Source organism: Lupinus angustifolius, chromosome LG08, assembly GCF_001865875.1.
Source record: "Lupinus angustifolius cultivar Tanjil chromosome LG08, LupAngTanjil_v1.0, whole genome shotgun sequence".
Lineage (NCBI taxonomy): Eukaryota > Viridiplantae > Streptophyta > Magnoliopsida > Fabales > Fabaceae > Lupinus > Lupinus angustifolius.
This window is the reverse complement of record NC_032016.1, coordinates 9,544,217-9,563,401: the sequence shown is the minus strand read 5'-3', so window position 1 is coordinate 9,563,401 and position 19,185 is coordinate 9,544,217. Positions and strand designations below refer to the sequence as shown.

Sequence of the window (19,185 nt, the reverse complement as noted above, 5' to 3'; positions counted from 1 at the left end):
AGATAGTACAACACTTTCAAAATGTTTTATTTTTCTTACTTCTTATTTTCATTTTTTATTATTTATTAAATAAGACCATTTGAAAGATTGAAGTAAAATAAATCAAAAACTGTTTATTTGAAAGTTAACAGCTTAGGTAGTGCATTAGTATGGAGTATGGTGAGTATTGATCATACCTTATCGGTTTACTTGATTTGGTGAATATGGTCAAATTACATCGAATCTATGAACTAGTTCAAATTCAAAAATGTTGGATAAGGGATAAGTATGACTCAACCAAATTGGTCTCACAATTACTCATGACTCTTGTTTATACATGCATAGTCAAATGTGTGCACCCAAAGTAGATGATACATTTTGTTGCAGCAACTATCTATTAATATAATTTCATATTTTTAATTTTTTTTTCAATTGTTTTTACTAATTATTTAAGACATTCTTGTACAAATAATTTATTGCCACAACGCGTATATCATTTCATATATCATTGATTCTTAACATTTTCATCAAATATACATATAACTAATGAAATATTTGCATATATATTATTTCATCTCATATTATATATTCATAATAATAAATAATATTAATTAGTCTATTATTTCATCTCATATTATATATCTCATATGAACATTTTATTATAGTTAATTAGTCTAGATTCAAAGGTAGCTCGATCTACATATATGATTAGGTTAGCTTTAAAGTTTAGGGCTCAGTCTAGACAAAAAATAGTCTATTAACATTTAGGATTAATTCGGAAGTAAATCTTATCCGACCCAATTGGATATGTTCACCACCCGTAATATGGAGGATATTTTTAGCATATTATTAGAAATGTGATCCTGATACACTTATGTTTTGTTTTCTTATCTGATTGATATATTTCATTGAATGTAATTGAAATTTAAAAAATATCCTTACTTAAAAATAAGATGATAGAGAATGATTATATGATAGTCATTTCACACTAATAATACAGTGGGAAGCCAATATTCTCATCTAAAAAGTTGGGAAAAGAATCTTTTTCAAGAGAGACAATTTATTAACTTTATTTTAATTATCATCATATTATATTTAGAGAATAAAATTATCATATAATATAAAAAAATCCTTTATTTTTATGCATTTCTCTCTCTTAGTAACTTAAAAAGTTGGGGATGCACCATTATTATCACCTCCTTCACAATTTAAGATTTTTAGAAATGTTACTTTCTAGAGTACTTGTTTATAAATCTTCTACTAAATTTAACATTTTAAAGTAAAATTTATGTGAATGTAAAATATATTTTTTACCACACACATCACCTCATAAGAAATAAAAATGCAAGTGAGTGCAATTGGAACTTCTACATTAAGTAAACAAAAAAGTCCATGCATCTTATCAAGTAATTAAATCTAGGTTTCATATTGGATATGTATACACTCCTACATAAATTAGGGTTCTCCCATTTTCATACAAAAGAAAAAGGGAAATTAGGGTTCATCATGTTTAAACAAATAGGAAGTGATTATGAAATGGAAGATTCCCGAAAATTATATATATGCTTCATATGTTTACCTTAATCCTTACTTGAAGGATCTACAAACTACAGAAAACTCATGATATATAATTCAAGCATAGATAAAACATAGATAGCTAAAGAAATTAAATCACAAAAATATATTAGATATATAAAACATGTTTCTGAGTGTAGATAAATTATTACCAAAATGATGAAAAGGGTTAAGAGTTCAGATTGGTTTCCATGCTGAAACTGTTAGCAGAAAAGTATTCTGCCACCCTAAAGAGATAGCTCTTCCTTCATCTCTTTCAGAAACTCTGAAACCACCACCTCCTTCTTCCTCAAATTGTAGTGGACAATAATGAGTTCTCATCTTCAAAAGAAGTTTTGCTTGGATCATGGATTTTGAGCTTATTTTGGTGCCAACAAACCCATGATTCTCCATTCTTGCTTTCCATGTTTCCATCCTTTCATATTTGGGACAATCTACACCATCCATGTCATAATAGTTGAGCATGCTTTTGATCTCTTTCCCTAGAAGCTTTTTCTCAATCCTGAACCTTTCAGTGCTCTCAAGTGGAAGACAATCATCAAGTGAATCAAACATTGCTGCAAAGTAATGCAAAGTGTCTGTGAATCTTGACAAGAAGGTCCTATTAGGACTCCTACTACCTTCTTGTTCCACCAACACAACAATGGAAGGGTTAAAAGAATGTACAAATCCCAATGTGTCAGAGATCTTCATGAAACAACTCAAAGTGTTCAAATAAGAAATCAAGTTCACTGCCACAGTTTCATTCTTCTTCTTCCTTAGGTTTATCACCCTTGACCCTCTCAACAACCCTTGAAACTCAAACACAAGGTTACCAAAACCCTTTGAGAAACTAATCAACCTAGACTCAGTTTCTTGAAGTTCCTTCAAGTTCTTTCCAAATCCAGTTATCCTGAGTGATATTCTGTTTCCACTTGTTGCCTTCTCAGAAAGTGATTGAATAAGAGAAGGCCATTGAAAACCATAGGAGACATCAAAATCAACAACATGAAGAGCACGGTTGTTCTTGTCTTCTTCTTTCTCAAACACTTCCAAGATAGCTTGGTTTGCAGTGAAATGAGCAAATTGGTAATAAGGTGAGACTCTATAGAGATTTGTGAATGCAAGAAACTCTTCCTCAGTTGTTGGTTCCTCCATGAGCATGTCATAGAAGGGTGAGTTTCTTGTGAGAAGCCTTGCCACCAAGCCATCAGTGAAATATGCCACTACACGTTGAACTGAATCACCTGTTATAGAAACAATCTTATAGAGTTCAGTGATGTTCTCTAAAGCTGAACCAAACTTGTTTTTGTTGTCATTGTTTTCATCAACTAAAGTAGCAGTTGTTAGAAGCAAATGAATCAATGGAAGGCCATTTCCATCTTCATCAACAACTCCTTTATTCCTTATTCTATGGTCTTGTCTTAGCATTTGATCCCTCATTTGGAGTAGCCTATAGATCTTCCCTTCATACCCTTCCTCATAATAAGGGTTCATATTATGAGTAGTAGTAGTACTAATAGAACAAGCAATATTATCATCCCTTATTTTTATCTTTCCCTTCTTTTTTCTTTCTCTATCAGCAGCAACTGAAAGGGTGAGATTCAGAAGCTCATCTTCATCTGAATCTTCCATATCTGAAGAAAACAAGAAAGAAAGAGAGAAAGAGAGAGAGAAGTTTGTGTGTGTGTGAGTGAGGGAAAAGTAAATTTATGACATAGAAGACTTTTATGGGGTGAAACCTCATAAAAATTATATTCCTTCATGTCATGACATGAGTATATATATATATATAGAGGATCAGAGTCCAATAAATATAGAAGGATAAATATCATAGATTTTCTTTTTTTCCACTCCTATATTTTTCTTTCCAACAAGAGGAAGGGATTAAGAAACTAGGGTATCTTTTTATTCTTTAGAATCAGTGTCTTGGGTCAGGAAAAACACATTGATCTTATCATTATTATTATAATATTTCAAAATCCATTAAAGTGGTATTCTCTTGTTTGAGATGGCTTGAACTTAGAATATGCCATATGCATTGGACAAGAGACAGCGGTGTCAATGGGGAATCAAACGTGTACCCTCCTCTATCAATTGCTTTCCCTTCATCATCATCCTATATTTCTTTCTCGGCCATAAATATTTCAGGAGTTACTGTCTCACATTTTGTATCACTCTATGTATCATTATATATGATTGATTGAAAAAAAATTATTTAAGTTAAAATTGAAATTATTATATATTTCTCTGGTCAATAATATCTTCTGACACATATAGTGACACAGAGGAGTAAGACAACAAATGTGTACCCAAATATTTCTCTACCTTTGATCACTTATCTATAATTGAATGTGTGTAATGGAAAATGCACCATATATATATACTATATGCTTTGCCTCTCAGTAGTGAATACCTTAAATTTGGATCATACTTGAAAAGAAACACATAAGTCACATTTTTAAATTGGTGCCATAGTCATGTTGCAATAGCATTGTGTTTATCACAAATTCACAAATGTAAACTATTAATTTTGAGAAAAATACAATCAATGCTTTTGCTATCTAGACTCAACATGACAGCTGAAATTACTAAAATTATAACATGGATCATAATCTCAATCATATGCAGCTCAATTATATATATATTGTGTAGCAACAATAGAAACTTGTATACATAATACATATATATATATTGTCTTTGATAGAAACAAAGGAAGTTGGATCTATCCCTTATTCTTGTCAACTTGGTTTCTGATTGGCACAAGTGAAAGCTTCTAACAAGGATTTTGGCTTTGTTATCATTTATTCGTTGAAGTACATAGGGATCTTGTGCAAGGAAACTTTTCACACTTTCTCATCATAATATATATGCCAAGACAAATGGATGCTAACAAAAAATGACCTAACTTTCCCTGCATCAACTAGACTAGATTTTTATTTTTTAACTGCACTATATACATATATATATATATATATATGCTTAGTGAACTTGATTTTTCTTCTTTTGATAGCAAAACCTGGGCTATAATTGAATTTAAACATGAAAGCATCTACCTCTGAATAATTATATGGGACTTGATCACATTAAGCAATATATTTCAACTTGATTTCTTTTTTATATTTTCTATTAATCTCATAAAAAATATATATCACATATAAATTTAAGAACATTTCCTCTCAAAGTTATTTAACAAATAACATTTATTTTTATCAAATAACCATAATCTGCACTGGGTTGTGTTCCACAATTAATATAGAGATCCTGAGCAAATTGATTTGTACAAAATTGTCATAAACTATTTGTGTAAGTGATAAATATATTCATAATTGATTGATAATTTGTTAAATATATTTAACAGACTAATAAAAATCTATGTATAATATAATAATTAAAAAATTAAAAATTCTAATAAGAAATGAAAATTTATTATAATTAAATTAACTAGATAATTATAATCATATGTGGAAAAAGGGTTTTTCTTTATAGAAAAGAAGTAGTAGTATTATGCATGCAGTTGGTATTGGTGTTTGGGGTAGCTCCCATAATTTACATATCAAATATTCAATAAGACAAGATTAATATTTGACATAATCATAGGAGGCTGTGCAAGATAAATCTAAAGGCTGACACATCAAAGTTCTTAATTCTTGATTGCCATGTTAATGGAAGACACATAAGTTGCCATGCTCAAATAGGGTACAAATATGTAATATGGGACAAGAATCTGCTGTCCTAAACTCTGTCACAAACCAATCATATTATATCATGTCAGTTAAAAAAATTAAATATTCATAGCCTTATCAATTTTACTTCATTGTGATTGGTTAAGGATATTGTTGGAGACAGCAAATCCCCATCTATGCAATATGATGGTTACATATGGCATTCCAACTGGTTATCATCCCAAAGAAAAAATAAAGCATCTATAATAAATAAACACTTTTGTTCATATCCATAATAACAAATCCATATATTAAAAGTAATAATAAAAATAGCAGTAAGAATTAACAAAGAAGACCAAAACCCAAATGCAAGAAACCTCTTTGTCTCAACTCTCAACTTGATGAATGGAAATGTAAGTAAAAAGGGTAAGGTAGAAAAACATGCCTTGTTGTCAGGTATATCCACGTGAATTCTCTCTGCATAATATCAGAATAATATTCGATATATATTTAGACATGTCACTTTATAATGTTATTATTTACCTGCATATACTTTGAATTTATACATATGAGAAATGTTAGATATTGCGTGAGGAAATGAATGAGAAAAATAAAAAGGGATGTTACGTAGTTATTGTATGTAGCAGATAGCATGAAATGGAGTGAAGAGAAGAGATAGGGTATTGTGTTAGAAACAAGGTGTGAAGCAAGGACATGCATGTATATATCTCAATCTCTCATTTTTGGGTTTGTCAGACAATCCCACGTGAGGGTTTTTTCAACCTTCTCTCTCACTTTTCTCAAGAATAAATATTGTATATGCATGTCCCTAGCTAGGTACCAATCAATATCTATGTGTGTTTTTTTCTTGTTTACCCTTTGCGTGATCATACCCTATTGCGTGCTAATGTGAAAAAAGAAGAATGAAAGTAGTGGTGGGGGTTGAATCAAAATGAACATTGAAGAGTGAAGTGTGTGGTGTGTGTGGTGTGTGGTGTGTGGTGTGGTCGATTCTGCATAGATAGCAATCGTGTCAGTCATCTAAAAAGCAAAATTTGATGGATGGGGAAAGAGCAGTGGAGCAAGTAAGTCATCATTCATCAACTACAGAAATATATATCACACTACTCAAATAATTACATCATCTACTTGTCCCAATAATAAACTTGTTACTTATAGTAATCACTATGAGATTATGACTTCAAATTGTGGAAATCTCTTCAATTTGTAGATTAAGAATGCATATATTTATTCTCATTAAACTTTACTAAGTAGGAGTTCGTGTACTAGGTTATTGTTAGGAGAAATTTAATGTGGTACTTAAGTTATAAAGTTCTCCCACTAATAGACTAGTCTTTTGTATTTGACTCTTTTCATGTGCTTAAGTCATAACAATTTGTGTTTTTCATTGAGAGTTGTGTCACAGAAATAGCTACTTATAGCCGTGATTAAGGTACACTACCGAATTCCGGTAGTTAAGCAAAGCCACCAAAAGAGAAATGGTGACCATCGAGTCAATGTCAATAGAGTGAAAGCCAGCCACCATGGACGTCGGCCCTTAAAGGTGGCGGCAATGTTAGGAGTCTCACATTGAGTAAAATAACAAACTCAATGTGGTACTTAAGCCATGAAACTTTCCCACCTAATAGACTGGTCTTTTGAGTTGAGTTCTACTCATGTACTTTTAAGTCCTAACAAATACTTTTTTTTAAGGATGCATAAATAAATTAAATGAAGTAGATATATATAAGTTGATGGTAATATGATGAGCAAAATTTCAACAATTTTATATGTAGTGGCCCAGACATTTTTATGAGGTGATCCGTGAAATCATAGCTTTGTATTTTCTTGAGTATTGGGAATAACTTTATTTAATTTGTGACACTATCACCTAGATGTTAATTGTCTGCATCCTAAGATGCAAAACTATTAGCTTCTACAGTTGTTGTCTTCTCTCAGAATTTAGAAATTGTATTATATTTTGATTGAGGAATGTGTATGTCTATGTGGGTGCAATTATGAACTGTAGTGTAACAAGTTAAAGGGATCTTCCTTGTATTATTATTATTACTCATTCTCTCACTCCAACTCTTAGCATCTTTCACAATCTCTAAATACCAATCATGACTTTGTATGTATAACAATCATTATTATAGGGAAAGAGATTCTATAAACTATTCCTTACAGAATTGAAAAATGAAAATACCACTAAGATAGTGGAATTTTATAAATATAATGTTAGGCTTCATTCATATCTTGTACAATGCAATTGCCACTGTTTTAAATTTCTTTATATTTCTTTCATTTGTGCTTTTATATTTTTTTTTGGTACTACCAAAATAATCTTTCACCTTTTAGTTAGGGTAAGAAACTATTCTTTCTTGGATGTGTGGTTGCCTCTCCCAACAAGTTTTGCTTACAGGAATCGAAACTTGACATTTTGGTCATTCTGAGATCTAATAGGACCTTATACCACTAAACCAACGTGTTAGTTATTAGTGCTTTCATTGATAGAATACTAACATCAATCTACCAAGAATTATGTAAAATTACTCTACTCTAAAGGGAATAAACTAATGAGATAAAAATAATTATAGACTAAGTTCTTTATATTTTATTGATTTTTATTATGAATGACAATGCACTATTTAATGAATGATCATACAAATATTGTTATCTTACATCACAAAAATATTATAGAAATATTAATGTAATATTAATTTAATTTAATTAAATAATCAACTATAATATCTTATTCTATTTCTTTTCTAATTAACATCATAATAAACATCCTATCAAAACTACAAACCGAGAAACAGGTTTGTATATTATCATATTTTCTCCCTTTCAAGATAGGTTATTCTGAAATTGAACTGGGTCTTGTGAAATGTAATATTTTGTTATCTAAATTTGGCTCTTATCGTGTTTAACATATGATGAGTTGCCATTTTTATATGTAATTCATGTAAGCATGTTTAATGCACCATATGAAACAGAAAAAAACTTAATACAGTAATCAAATTATATTTTATCATTCTAGACCTGTCACCTTTGTTGTCCTGAAGTATTAGAACTTGCAAGAAATGATAGGGAAAGAGATTTGTTTCCTTTAATCGTCCAAGTTGTCCTTAAATAGAGGAGATACTACCAACAAAGTATTGGTTATGTTTATTAGCAAAGTCGATGGTTCGATTTACAGAAATAACACTTATTGAGATGGACAACCACGAATTTCAAAAGGGATTAGTTCCTTATCCATAGTAATACCAAAAGGAAAAAGACTTGTGTGAAGACATATGTATGTAAAGACAAACAATAAAACATTGCAAATGATAGCATCAAAAAACATGAGTACACTTGTCTCTGAAGATGACATGATGCATGTATCTCCATTTTTCTCACCAAAAGGATATACAAAATAAGCAAATGGTCTAAATATTCTCCTGTTACCCATTATTCCCATGTAAATAAATAGTACATCTACAATTACAACACTTTTCACTCTTGCACAAGTCAAGAATATCCCCATGCCATTTATCATTCTTGTAAAAAAAAACAGTGGTTTAAGAAAACTGTAAACCACTGATTATTCCAATTAATTTCACCAAAAGCTTAGAAATGCAGATTTTGCTTGATATCAAGGCAAAGAAATAGTGATACAGAATATGTCTACACGGACAAATACATAATAATATTTGCCATCATGCAATTATCTTCTGGGAAAACCACCTAGTAAGATATCCCTTAGCTTTTTCCCAAACACAAAATATAGCGCTGAACCGACCAGTGGCCAACTTGCGGTAATAGCAATATAAACCAGCAACCAGAAGGACCACCTACTTTGTCGAGATAACTGGCCCGCATATCTTTTCAACGGTTTTATAACATCGAGAACCATTGCGTCATGTGTGCTAGACGTTTGTGCAGCGCCAGAGGAATCGCCAGAGGAATCACCACTCTTTGCATTAGTAACAAGCTCATTTTGTTCATTAACTTTTTCCTCTGGAACCCTGTCATGAGTTTCATGATGAGCATCTTGTATCGCATGCAATTCTTCCACGTTGTCCATTGTCGGCTCTTTGTTCAATGCAGCTACCATTCCGTCTTCGGTAACATTAACATAAGGACCTTGATCAATTGATGAACACACTGGTGTGCTTGGTTTAGAGATCTGCATTGCCATTAATGAGAAAACAGTTTCAGCTGACAGAAATGCTCTGCATTATTGTTCCAAGCAGAAGTTAACTTATTCTACCCCAATCCCGGAGTACATCTTTTATGTGATACCAAAACATGTACGGCATTCCAAATTAGAACAGAACCAAAGGATGAACAAGATAACCTCAGTTAACAAGCAAAATAAGTAAATTTTATCTGTTACCTTTTTCTGTACATGCATATATTGGCTTGAGTGCAGTACACTGAGGAATTCATTAACAGCTCTTACCCACCTGCAAGAGGGAAGAAATTGCCCTAAGAGTCAAATCTTCTTTGTATTACTGGGTGCTTAATGAAATTTAGGTGATATCTTAGATAATCGCTTGAAACCAACAAACAAGGAATGACAATGGTACTACGATATTGCAATAATTAACCCCACCCCAAAAAAAGGAAAAAAAGAAGGTGTTGCAATTGAAGGATGGTTAAAATCAATCACAACTTAGCAATAGCTCAGCCTCAATCAGTATCCATACAACCAAAACAGTCCCAAATATTAGGTTGATTTTGATGAAAATGAAATATTAAAACCACCAACATAGTAACTTTAATCTAAATGCATAATATTGTCCGATGTAACAAAATTAGTGAAGTACCATAGGCTGGATGCAGTTATTCCTTCAAAGAATGCCAAATGTCCTCCATGTTTTACAGTAGCCAACACGATATTTTGATTTGCCCTATCAAAAAAGTGGCACGTTAAATTGATGCAGAAGTTATCCAAGAGAAAGCAAATTAATTAGAACCAAGTAAAACAATAAAGTAGTGTACCTGCATTCATCCCAGGGAATGGCTTCCCTGGTACAGACTGGATCATCGAGAGCACTTATACAGAGAAGCGGAAGGGACACAGATTGCACGTATATAGCACAGCTGCAGCGTCTATAGAAGGTATCGACGGTCTAAGGAAACAAGACAATTTTAGGTAACTGATACAAGTAGAAGGAGGTGGAGCAAGAGCTAAGAAAATAGATTAGAATCACAGGTGCTACATAAGTACCTCATACTTCCCAACAATGCGGGTGGCATGGTTATCAAAATCTCGAATAGAAAATGACTGCAAAGCAAAACAGCATATATGCACTCAGCATTGTTTAAGATATAGAAACTTGGAGTACGATAATAACACGGGCCAGACAACAATTAAGAATGTTGTGCATATTAGAACAATGAAGCTCTATGTGTTAAGGAAAAAGCTTTATCCAAATAGCTAAATGAATAACAAGAAGTCATTTTGTTTGACGTTTGAGTTTGGACCCTTGCATTTGTAAATAAATGTTAGGATTGGGGGACCCACAGCGATAAGTGATATAACTAATGAGCTTAAGTGAATTACAACATAAGTGAGTTTAATACTACATCTTGACCCAAAACCTTAAGACATTAGATCTAAGAGTCCGTCACTTATATGCACTTGGAATCCCTAACAAGTAACAACAAATACTTGATTTTGTTTTTTATATATACTAACAGTAGTCATAAATATCGAATTACAGAGAAGAAGGCTACCTTTTCTATCCCTTCCCAATTAGCAAGGCGGGAAAACAGAGGCCGGTGTCTGCAGTGAATATTGAGGGAATGTCAAATCAAGTCAAGCTATGTATTATAGAGGAACTTATTGATTTTGCATCAAATTACATGTCCCTATTAAGTCATAAGATTTAAAACAAAAACACCTAAATTGGTATATTTTTCTGAAAATGAACTGCTTAATAGATGAAAAATAAAGAGCTTATGAACAAGATATTTAGACTCATCTGGAGAGTTATGGACATACAATTTTGCATAGCCTTGAAGTCCAACCGCAAGTGCTCTATCGTAAAACTTCTGCACTCTCCTGCGAGTTATAAATCTGTCACTTATCTGCAAACAGTATACAGGTAATATGACTTCCAGTTGAGGTACAATAAGAGGCAAAACAAAGAGTAATTCAAACTTTCAGCAATGTTAAATCGGCTGTGAAACTCAATGAAGTTCCTTCAGTTATATCAGAGATTGTAAAAAAAACAGATTTCTGAACCTGAAGCACATATAAGTTGCATGCTAGAAGCCTAAAAGTACATTCAAAAGCACACTTTTAGAAAGTGGCCATTATGTTCAAATTATTCCAAAACAAAGGTATCTTTAAGTGTTAAGAAATGTCTACATTTCCTTTTCCAAAACGAAAAAGAAATTGTAATTCATACACTACATTCCTAAAGCTGTATATCTTACACCCATAGAGAAATACGGAATTGTAAATCAAGTCTAACTTTGACAACACTTGAAGAAATAATGCCAAAAGGGACAAAATAAGAATGACATATCGACATTACTATCCTACAAGTTACTCAATTACAGAAGTTACAGTTATTCCAGAATTACCAAACAGAGAATTCACACCATCAAATTCAAAACATCAACTCATTTTATAAACTAATCAATACCATTTGAAATTCAAAAGTTAAAGCCAGCCACTTTCAAATCAAAGCACTAACCAAAAGGTCCCAGGGAGAGCAGACAGCTACAGCACCAGCTATAGGAATATTCTCACCATCCTCACCGAGAAATTTTATCTGCAAACAATCTTTCAAATCAAACAGTGTAGCATCAAAACCAAGCTCTTTACGTAAATGATACCGTCTGACAATAAGTTAGCAATTGTGTATATCCCAGTTTTTCTGCTTCGAAAAGTAGATATGGTATGCATCAAGGTAATAACATAAGTGTGATAAAATGTATTAAGCATAAATGGAGGAGTAAAGTAAAGGACCGATTATGATGTTATCCCCATATTCTTTTTTCGTATTTTTTTCAAATTTCTTATCCTGTTATACTGTACAGGAGACCGGGGGGTACGGTTTTATAATATAATCAAGAATACTGGTGCAATTAATGCTTAACTGATTGTATCTCCCAAGTTACAAATTGGTATATGTTTGATTCTTTAAAAAGTGATTATAAATCAGAACTTAAAATCGTCAAAGCAATCAGATAAAATGAACTAAAGCAATTTGTCAATAAATTTACATGAACTGAGGAAGCAAGCACAGAAAATGAACTAAAGTAATGAATCGATAAATTTACATGAACTGAGAGTTTGAATATCCAACCTAGACCCAAAAATAATATACACAAATGAACAATTATGGAACATTATTATCCACAAGTGAAAACAGTTTTTGCTAAAGCGGAACAAAAAATTGTGAAAAAATGCCCAGACTCCCAGGAGGGAGCATATCTAGGAACAAACTGGGGTCAGTGTAGTGAAGCAAGAAATGTCAAACACTTGAGCTGAAAATATTATAAACCTATACAATGAAGGAGGAAACGTTATATCCAAGAGTGGAATTAGATTTTGATCAAAGATGTGGCTAACCAGTGCTAGAAAGGGGGGAATTTGATCAAGTTTCAACTAGGAGAAAGTGAATTTTCAGAACACGGATGTCAATGTGTGTGTGGAAGCAAAAAATGACAAACACTTCATTTTAGTAAGTAGGCAATTAAACGAATTAAGACCGGCTGAAGCATGAAACTTTAATACATTAGATGCAAGAACTGCATAAGACTCAAGCTATGAATTTACCAGAATGTTAGCTCCAATACTAGTTCCAACGAGAAACAAAGTAGTCTTAGGTTGCTCTTTGTGGAGATAATTAATCACTGTACGGACATCCTCGGTCCATCCAGCATTGTAGAAACAATCAGACTGAAATGATTTAGTACAAAAAGTGCATTACAGGAGGAAGGAGAAAACAAAATGGTTACAGAATATGATCAGAAGATTGAAATGCATAAAAATCTCAATATTCTAACAAAATGGAAAGCGAAAATTTTTCAGGGACATTTTTTACGCTGCCTCTCCTGTGTTCTAAAATGGTTTTCTTAACCACTTTATGGTTCTTAGCTAATGGCTATTTCAACAATCCTTTTTCGTTGACATGCAAACAGTTTAGCAAGCTGCACTTAGCAAATGAGCTTATTAAATTTATAAAACTTAAATTTTATTATTGTTAATTGATTAATTGATTGGTAGAATGACATGCTTACAATCTATTAGAGACATCTAACCGTTCATATATCATCACCCAATAGCTTAAGCTTTTTTAGTTGACTTAGATGCTTATGGGCAAGTACAATATAAATGCTGCTCTTCATGTATATCAACAACATCCAAGCTATATCTTCAAAATGTCTCAACCATAGTTACCTGGTACATGGTACCGGTACTCAGTACATGATTCTATGTGGTTCGTCACTTTTTACATTACTAATACAAGACTTTCTTTATAACGAACCCGATACATGATACGGCGCATTCAGTACATAGGATAAATGAAAGAATTATGTAAATATTGTCTAAAGCTTGTTAGTCTCGATATTTCCATCCTGTGAAAAAACTAACCGTGACTGGAACACCTCCAAGTCCTCGGTGGTTGCTGATAACTACGTTCCATCCACGCTTTGCTGTATGATATGCAAGATGTTTAAGATACTACCAAGAAGGGGGGGCAGAAAAGGGGGAAATAAATGTAAGATGCCACAGTGATATAAATGAATCTCGTAATCAACAAAACAAGGTGAAATGCTATAAATTAATAAACACTTCATAACAGTAAATGGGAACACCTGGCTGGCATATCTGATGCCTAACAAAAGAATAAGTATATATCACACACACAAAGTAATAAATAAAGTAATAGCATCTGTTGCACATTCTCCATTCTGACAACTAGTAATGTTGAGGGAAACAGACTTTCTATTTAGCATAAACACCTTAGGCATGCATCAAATGTCAACCAGATATTGCTGTTGGCACACTTCCTCTTAATTTGAGCTTTTGGTAATCAATTTACCACCGTTAGAAGATATTTAGTATATCTTTAGATTCTCCAAGGTCACCTTTTAGAATATATGGATTACTTATCATTTTGATAATTTATGATTTTGCAAGTATTATGAACTTTATCTTCTGGGGATATTTTGTTTCGAGTAAAATACTATGTTATCGATTTTGTTTTTAATTAGGATTTTTTACCTTACTAGTTACTACCAACATGCTGGGAAGTTCCACTAGGCCTGACTTCTAGAATCTAGACCACCTGGGATATATGTGGTTTTTCCCAATTCCCATGTTGGGAAATAAATAGTGGGGGTTAGGCAGACACATAAAGAGAATGAAAATACAACTTACAGCAGATGAAGAGTCACTAGTTAGACCAGGAATCACTACAACAACAGGAGTAGATTCATCTTCAGAAACAACACTATCCGTATGGGAAGCACCACCAGAAACTGTCAAAAATCGGACACGAAAATCAGAAAGGTCAACTTTGAAATTGTATTGGGCTAGAGGCTTTCTTATTCCATAGTCATTCCATTACCAAAGTAACTATGCTTGTTGAAAACACAATAATAGTTGAATGTTTGATAATTACCATCAGAACTCATCAACCAGTCCAAAGCAAGGGTTCCACCATCAGGAGTAGTGAATAGTTGTCTGAAAGAGAATGCATGAAGAGTTGTTAGATAAAAGCAGTAAAAAGTATTGAATCACAACAATGATGTAATTTCCACTCCCTTACTCTTTTTATTTCTGTATACTATCAGGGGTGTTTGAAAGAGCTTTTTCGGATATGCCGATAGCTTATTTGGGCTTACAATAACAACATAATCAATAAGCTTATTTCACTAACCTTATCGTAGAAGCTATTAATGAATAAGCTCTTTTTAAGGTGCCTTTAAGTAAACAGCACAATTAAGCACTTAATGAATAAGATACTTTCAAAATAAGCTATAAACAACATATAGGAAGACATTGTCCTCAACTACTTTCCTAAGTCACTCATTAAACAACCTCTCTACCTGCGGGGTAAAGCTGCATACATTTATCGGCTAGCTCGTGCGCTAGGCCGCCGAATCTCTATATAAGGTAATTTAAATGTGAAATTAGATTGTAAGAAAGAATGAAAAACCTTTTGTAATTGAAAACAGGAGTCCTGGCGAAGAAGTTCAAGAAACAAGTCTGAAAATGAGGAGATGAAAGCCATGGTGTAGCTAAATAGCTTCCGTGAAGAATCTTGCACTTTGAAACCACTGCTTGGTATAATTGGGAACATGAATTGTAGGTTAATTCAACGGGTGAGCCTGTGAATCCAGAAAATAGGTCTTGTAGAAAATGAGATTCAATGAAATTGTAGAGATAAACAATGAGAGCAAATGATATAGCAATGAGGTAATGATGGAATGGAATTTGATACAAGGCTTCGAGTAATAGCAAGTACGGATTTGAAGGAGAATCCATGGTAATGGAATTGGATTTTGGTTTCCTCTGATTCGGAAAAGAGGGAAATCAACAAAATATTTTGTTGCTTTTATTAAGTACAAAGTTGGGTTGAAAAAGTTTATAAGTAAAAAATCATAAAATTAATGTCTTAGAGTTCAAGATGTGAATTTGTGACTTTCAACTCTGTCCATAATAATGAAACTCATCATGGTTAGAGGCTTCCGATCTCGGTCTAATCCACCATATTAGATGTGAAGTTTCTTTATTTGAAACATATTATATGTTATACGATCAATTTGAAAAATATATATTTAAATTAAAATTTTAATTTTTAAGTATTTTTATAACAAATTATAAGTAATTACATAGTATTGTATCCCAAAATATATGGCGAAATGGGAATTGATGAGTTAACTTTGGACTTCTTAAATTCACCACATTCATTTTCATGCTTCTCTCATTTCCCATTGGTCATAAACAAATCTATGGAATGGATTGGAAATATACAAGAGCAATGTAGAATTAAATGGAACCAAAATTTAACATTGGTTATTGGTTAATTTAATCACTCCTCAATTTGTGTCATCCATTAATTTAACATTTCACATTACATAAGGGATAGCTTTCACAAATTTTTATAAACAAATAATATCTTATTAATGAAAAAACAAAACTGGAACTCATGAATAAAATCCATAGAGATACGGATAAAAAATGGATACCCATAAAATTTATAATTGGGTTTTCAAATTACGTATTATATACAAACAAATATTACATGCATATACGATTACTTATGATATATGTAATTACATTGTTACTCTTCATCAACCATAACATACATGAATCATTGTACAATGATACAACCTCCAAAATCCCTAATTTTTTATTTAGCCATTGTCCACTTTGTCCCTAATTTCTCTCAAATTTTCAATTTGCATAGCATTTTTTATAACAAGACCATAGGGTACACTATTGGTTGGACTTTCTTCTCTTTCTCCAATTTTATTTGTCTCAAAACATTATTGGGCCATTCTTATGGCAAAGCCCAATATATTCTATTATTGCATGCATTACCACCATTTGATCTAAGGCCTAAGTCCATTCTCTAGTTGAACACATTTCCATGCCTCAAAGTGTATTTCTTTTAAAAATGTGGAGATCATTTTTGTTATGTTCCATAACAATAGTATGAACCAATGATACATGTTTGATTCACCTTAAGTAAGGTCTCGGGTTCGAGTCTTGTAGATGAAAAGAATACTCGATGGGAGAGTTAACCCAATATACTTATGGATGTTCCCGGTTCAGACAATATTGCATTCAATAGGAAGATACATGTAGGAAACCAAAAAAATAATAATAATATGAAAACCTGGGGATAACAGTTACATATATGCATAGGCATACAAATTATTAAGTGGATACTCATATGAGTAACATTTTCGATATGAAAATTTGGTAGCTATTATTCGTATCCGTTGTCATTCCTATCTCTACGCAACACCAACTAAACATGTCCCTACTACAGGGGATTAGTTACTAACTTCATTTTCAAATTGGAAAAAAACATAATTGGGAAATTCTTTTGGGGTATAATATAATATTCTTTATAGCATTAGGGCTGACAACATCTTATCTCAAACTTTCACAAAAAACTTTCACCAATCATATTTAACTATATAATTTAAAAATAATATACCCTTTTACTAATATTTTAACAAACTTGTTAACTAATCTACTATAATTTATTTCTATCATAACATTAAAAAAAAAAACAAGACCTTGACCTAATATACTAATATTCATCTACCCCAACTTGATATTGTTATAAATTAATTATATTTAGGTTGGACCCATAGTGTGGTAGGATGATAAATCATATCACGCCTCACATGCAACTAAGCCACATTATTAGTAGTTGCTCACGAGTGATTGTAATATAAAATGCACAATGATAAATGTGAGGATCAAGATTTCAAAGAGAGTGCTATTAATAATCTACAACATATAATTATTCTTTTACTAGAATGAAATAATCTACTAAGATGAAATAAATATTAAGTTCTTCTTCATATTTCATTATATTGATCATAATAGTATGGATATCATGATAACTTTATAAGTATTTATCATCTTACAATATAAGAATATTCAAAAAATATTCTTATATGTTTACTTCTACTAGTTGTCAAATTCAAGATTTAATTTTTGCCTTTTTCTTGTTGAAAGCGACATTTTCTATGTTTAAAAATGTAGAAACTAGAGACATGTGCTTGCATTGGTAAACATGATTTCGTTTGTGATAAGATGGATAAGATTTCCAACTCATACCCAACCACCTATCTTCCATTATTATGGATTTAATATATTACAAACACTTTTTGTATTGTTACTAAATTATTCACAATTCATAGGTTAATTATTATCAACTCCCAAATAAAAATATTACAGACCAAGAATGAATGATATATTGATAATGTAAAAATATTTACATTGATGATGTATAGATTTTAAACTATATTATTATTAGAGCAAAATAACACGTGCTATCTTTCAACTTTAATTGCCAATTTTTTAATCTAAATTCTATAATAGGTGCGTGATACATGCTTAATAAATATAGAAGGGTATATTCCTAATCGTTATATAGTTGGGATTAGATTAAAAAGGCTATGCTATTTTTTATTCTCTTCGATATTATAGAATAAAAAATGAGAAATTAATTAGTAAATTTGAATGGATATCATATTTCCTTATTCTCTTAGATATTATATAAATAAAAAGAATGAAAAATAATTAGTAAATCATATTTCTAAATAGTATGATGTGAAAATGATTTTTTCCCATTTCTAAATATGACGAGGGAATATTATTAGTGCTGAATGGAAAATCACAAATTATGAGTAGATGAAGGATTTACTCCATCATAATATTTAGATTCGATTCAACACTAACAATATCCTTTTTTCATTTTTAGATTGGATATTAATTCTCATGTAATGAAAAAAACTAATTAATTACTATGTGCAATATTATTACTATCCTTATAAATCATAAATATTATATTACTCCTACACGAGTGTTGACATAGTAGTATTAAATATATTATTCTTACTATATGCAATAATATTGCTTAGATATTTCGGGAGGAGCAAATTAAATCTCACTATATACAAAGAAAAAAAAGTTCATAAATATTATTAAAAAAATTACTATTTATTAATTGACTTCCTAACTTTGGATTGTATTTTATTTTGACTTCCCAAATGTTACTTGATCTTGCAACCTAATTACAACAATGTTGTAAAAACCAGTTCATATTGGTTAGTTCAACTGGTAAATTGGTGAACCAATTCATATATCGATAAAGTACAATAATTATATCGGTCATGTAATCAGTCGATCAATTGTGTGAGGCATCATTCATATCGATGTTTATTCTTTACTTAATTTTTCTTTTCCAAATTAAAATTCATTAATCCTATAGTTAAGCAATTGCTA

At 31.6% G+C, this 19,185-nt stretch overlaps 2 protein-coding genes across 3 annotated transcripts; both read right to left on the bottom strand.

The window, feature by feature from the left end:
* On the bottom strand, positions 1,703-3,232 carry LOC109354096 (scarecrow-like protein 18). Its single transcript, XM_019596454.1, has one exon. It carries the CDS (start codon positions 3,166-3,168, stop codon positions 1,732-1,734), a length of 1,437 nt encoding a protein of 478 aa, XP_019451999.1. The 5' UTR covers positions 3,169-3,232; the 3' UTR covers positions 1,703-1,731.
* Positions 8,629-15,751, bottom strand: LOC109355137 (embryogenesis-associated protein EMB8-like). 2 transcript variants are annotated; one of them, XM_019598103.1, is made up of 13 exons: positions 15,371-15,751; positions 14,834-14,895; positions 14,590-14,690; positions 13,801-13,890; positions 12,982-13,104; positions 11,894-11,971; positions 11,194-11,279; positions 10,926-10,974; positions 10,417-10,473; positions 10,188-10,318; positions 10,013-10,096; positions 9,580-9,649; positions 8,629-9,369 (listed from the first exon to the last, which is right to left on the bottom strand). In XM_019598103.1, the coding sequence occupies exons 1-13, from the start codon at positions 15,697-15,699 to the stop codon at positions 8,908-8,910; spliced, it is 1,722 nt and encodes a 573-aa protein (XP_019453648.1). In that variant the 5' UTR covers positions 15,700-15,751; the 3' UTR covers positions 8,629-8,907. The 2 variants fall into 2 exon arrangements, with proteins under 2 accessions (XP_019453648.1, XP_019453649.1); XM_019598104.1 differs by lacking the exon at positions 13,801-13,890.

Excerpts from the sequence above, each read along its gene's own strand:
- LOC109354096 (XM_019596454.1), bottom strand. The coding sequence starts at position 3,168 with ATGGAAGATTCAGATGAAGATGAGCTTCTGAATCTCACCCTTTCAGTT.
- LOC109355137 (XM_019598103.1), bottom strand. The coding sequence starts at position 15,699 with ATGGATTCTCCTTCAAATCCGTACTTGCTATTACTCGAAGCCTTGTAT. Across the intron at positions 14,691-14,833 it reads CTGGTTGATGAGTTCTGATG|TTTCTGGTGGTGCTTCCCAT; the intron begins GTAATTATCAAA and ends GATTTTTGACAG. Across the intron at positions 9,370-9,579 it reads ATATGCATGTACAGAAAAAG|ATCTCTAAACCAAGCACACC; the intron begins GTAACAGATAAA and ends ATGGCAATGCAG.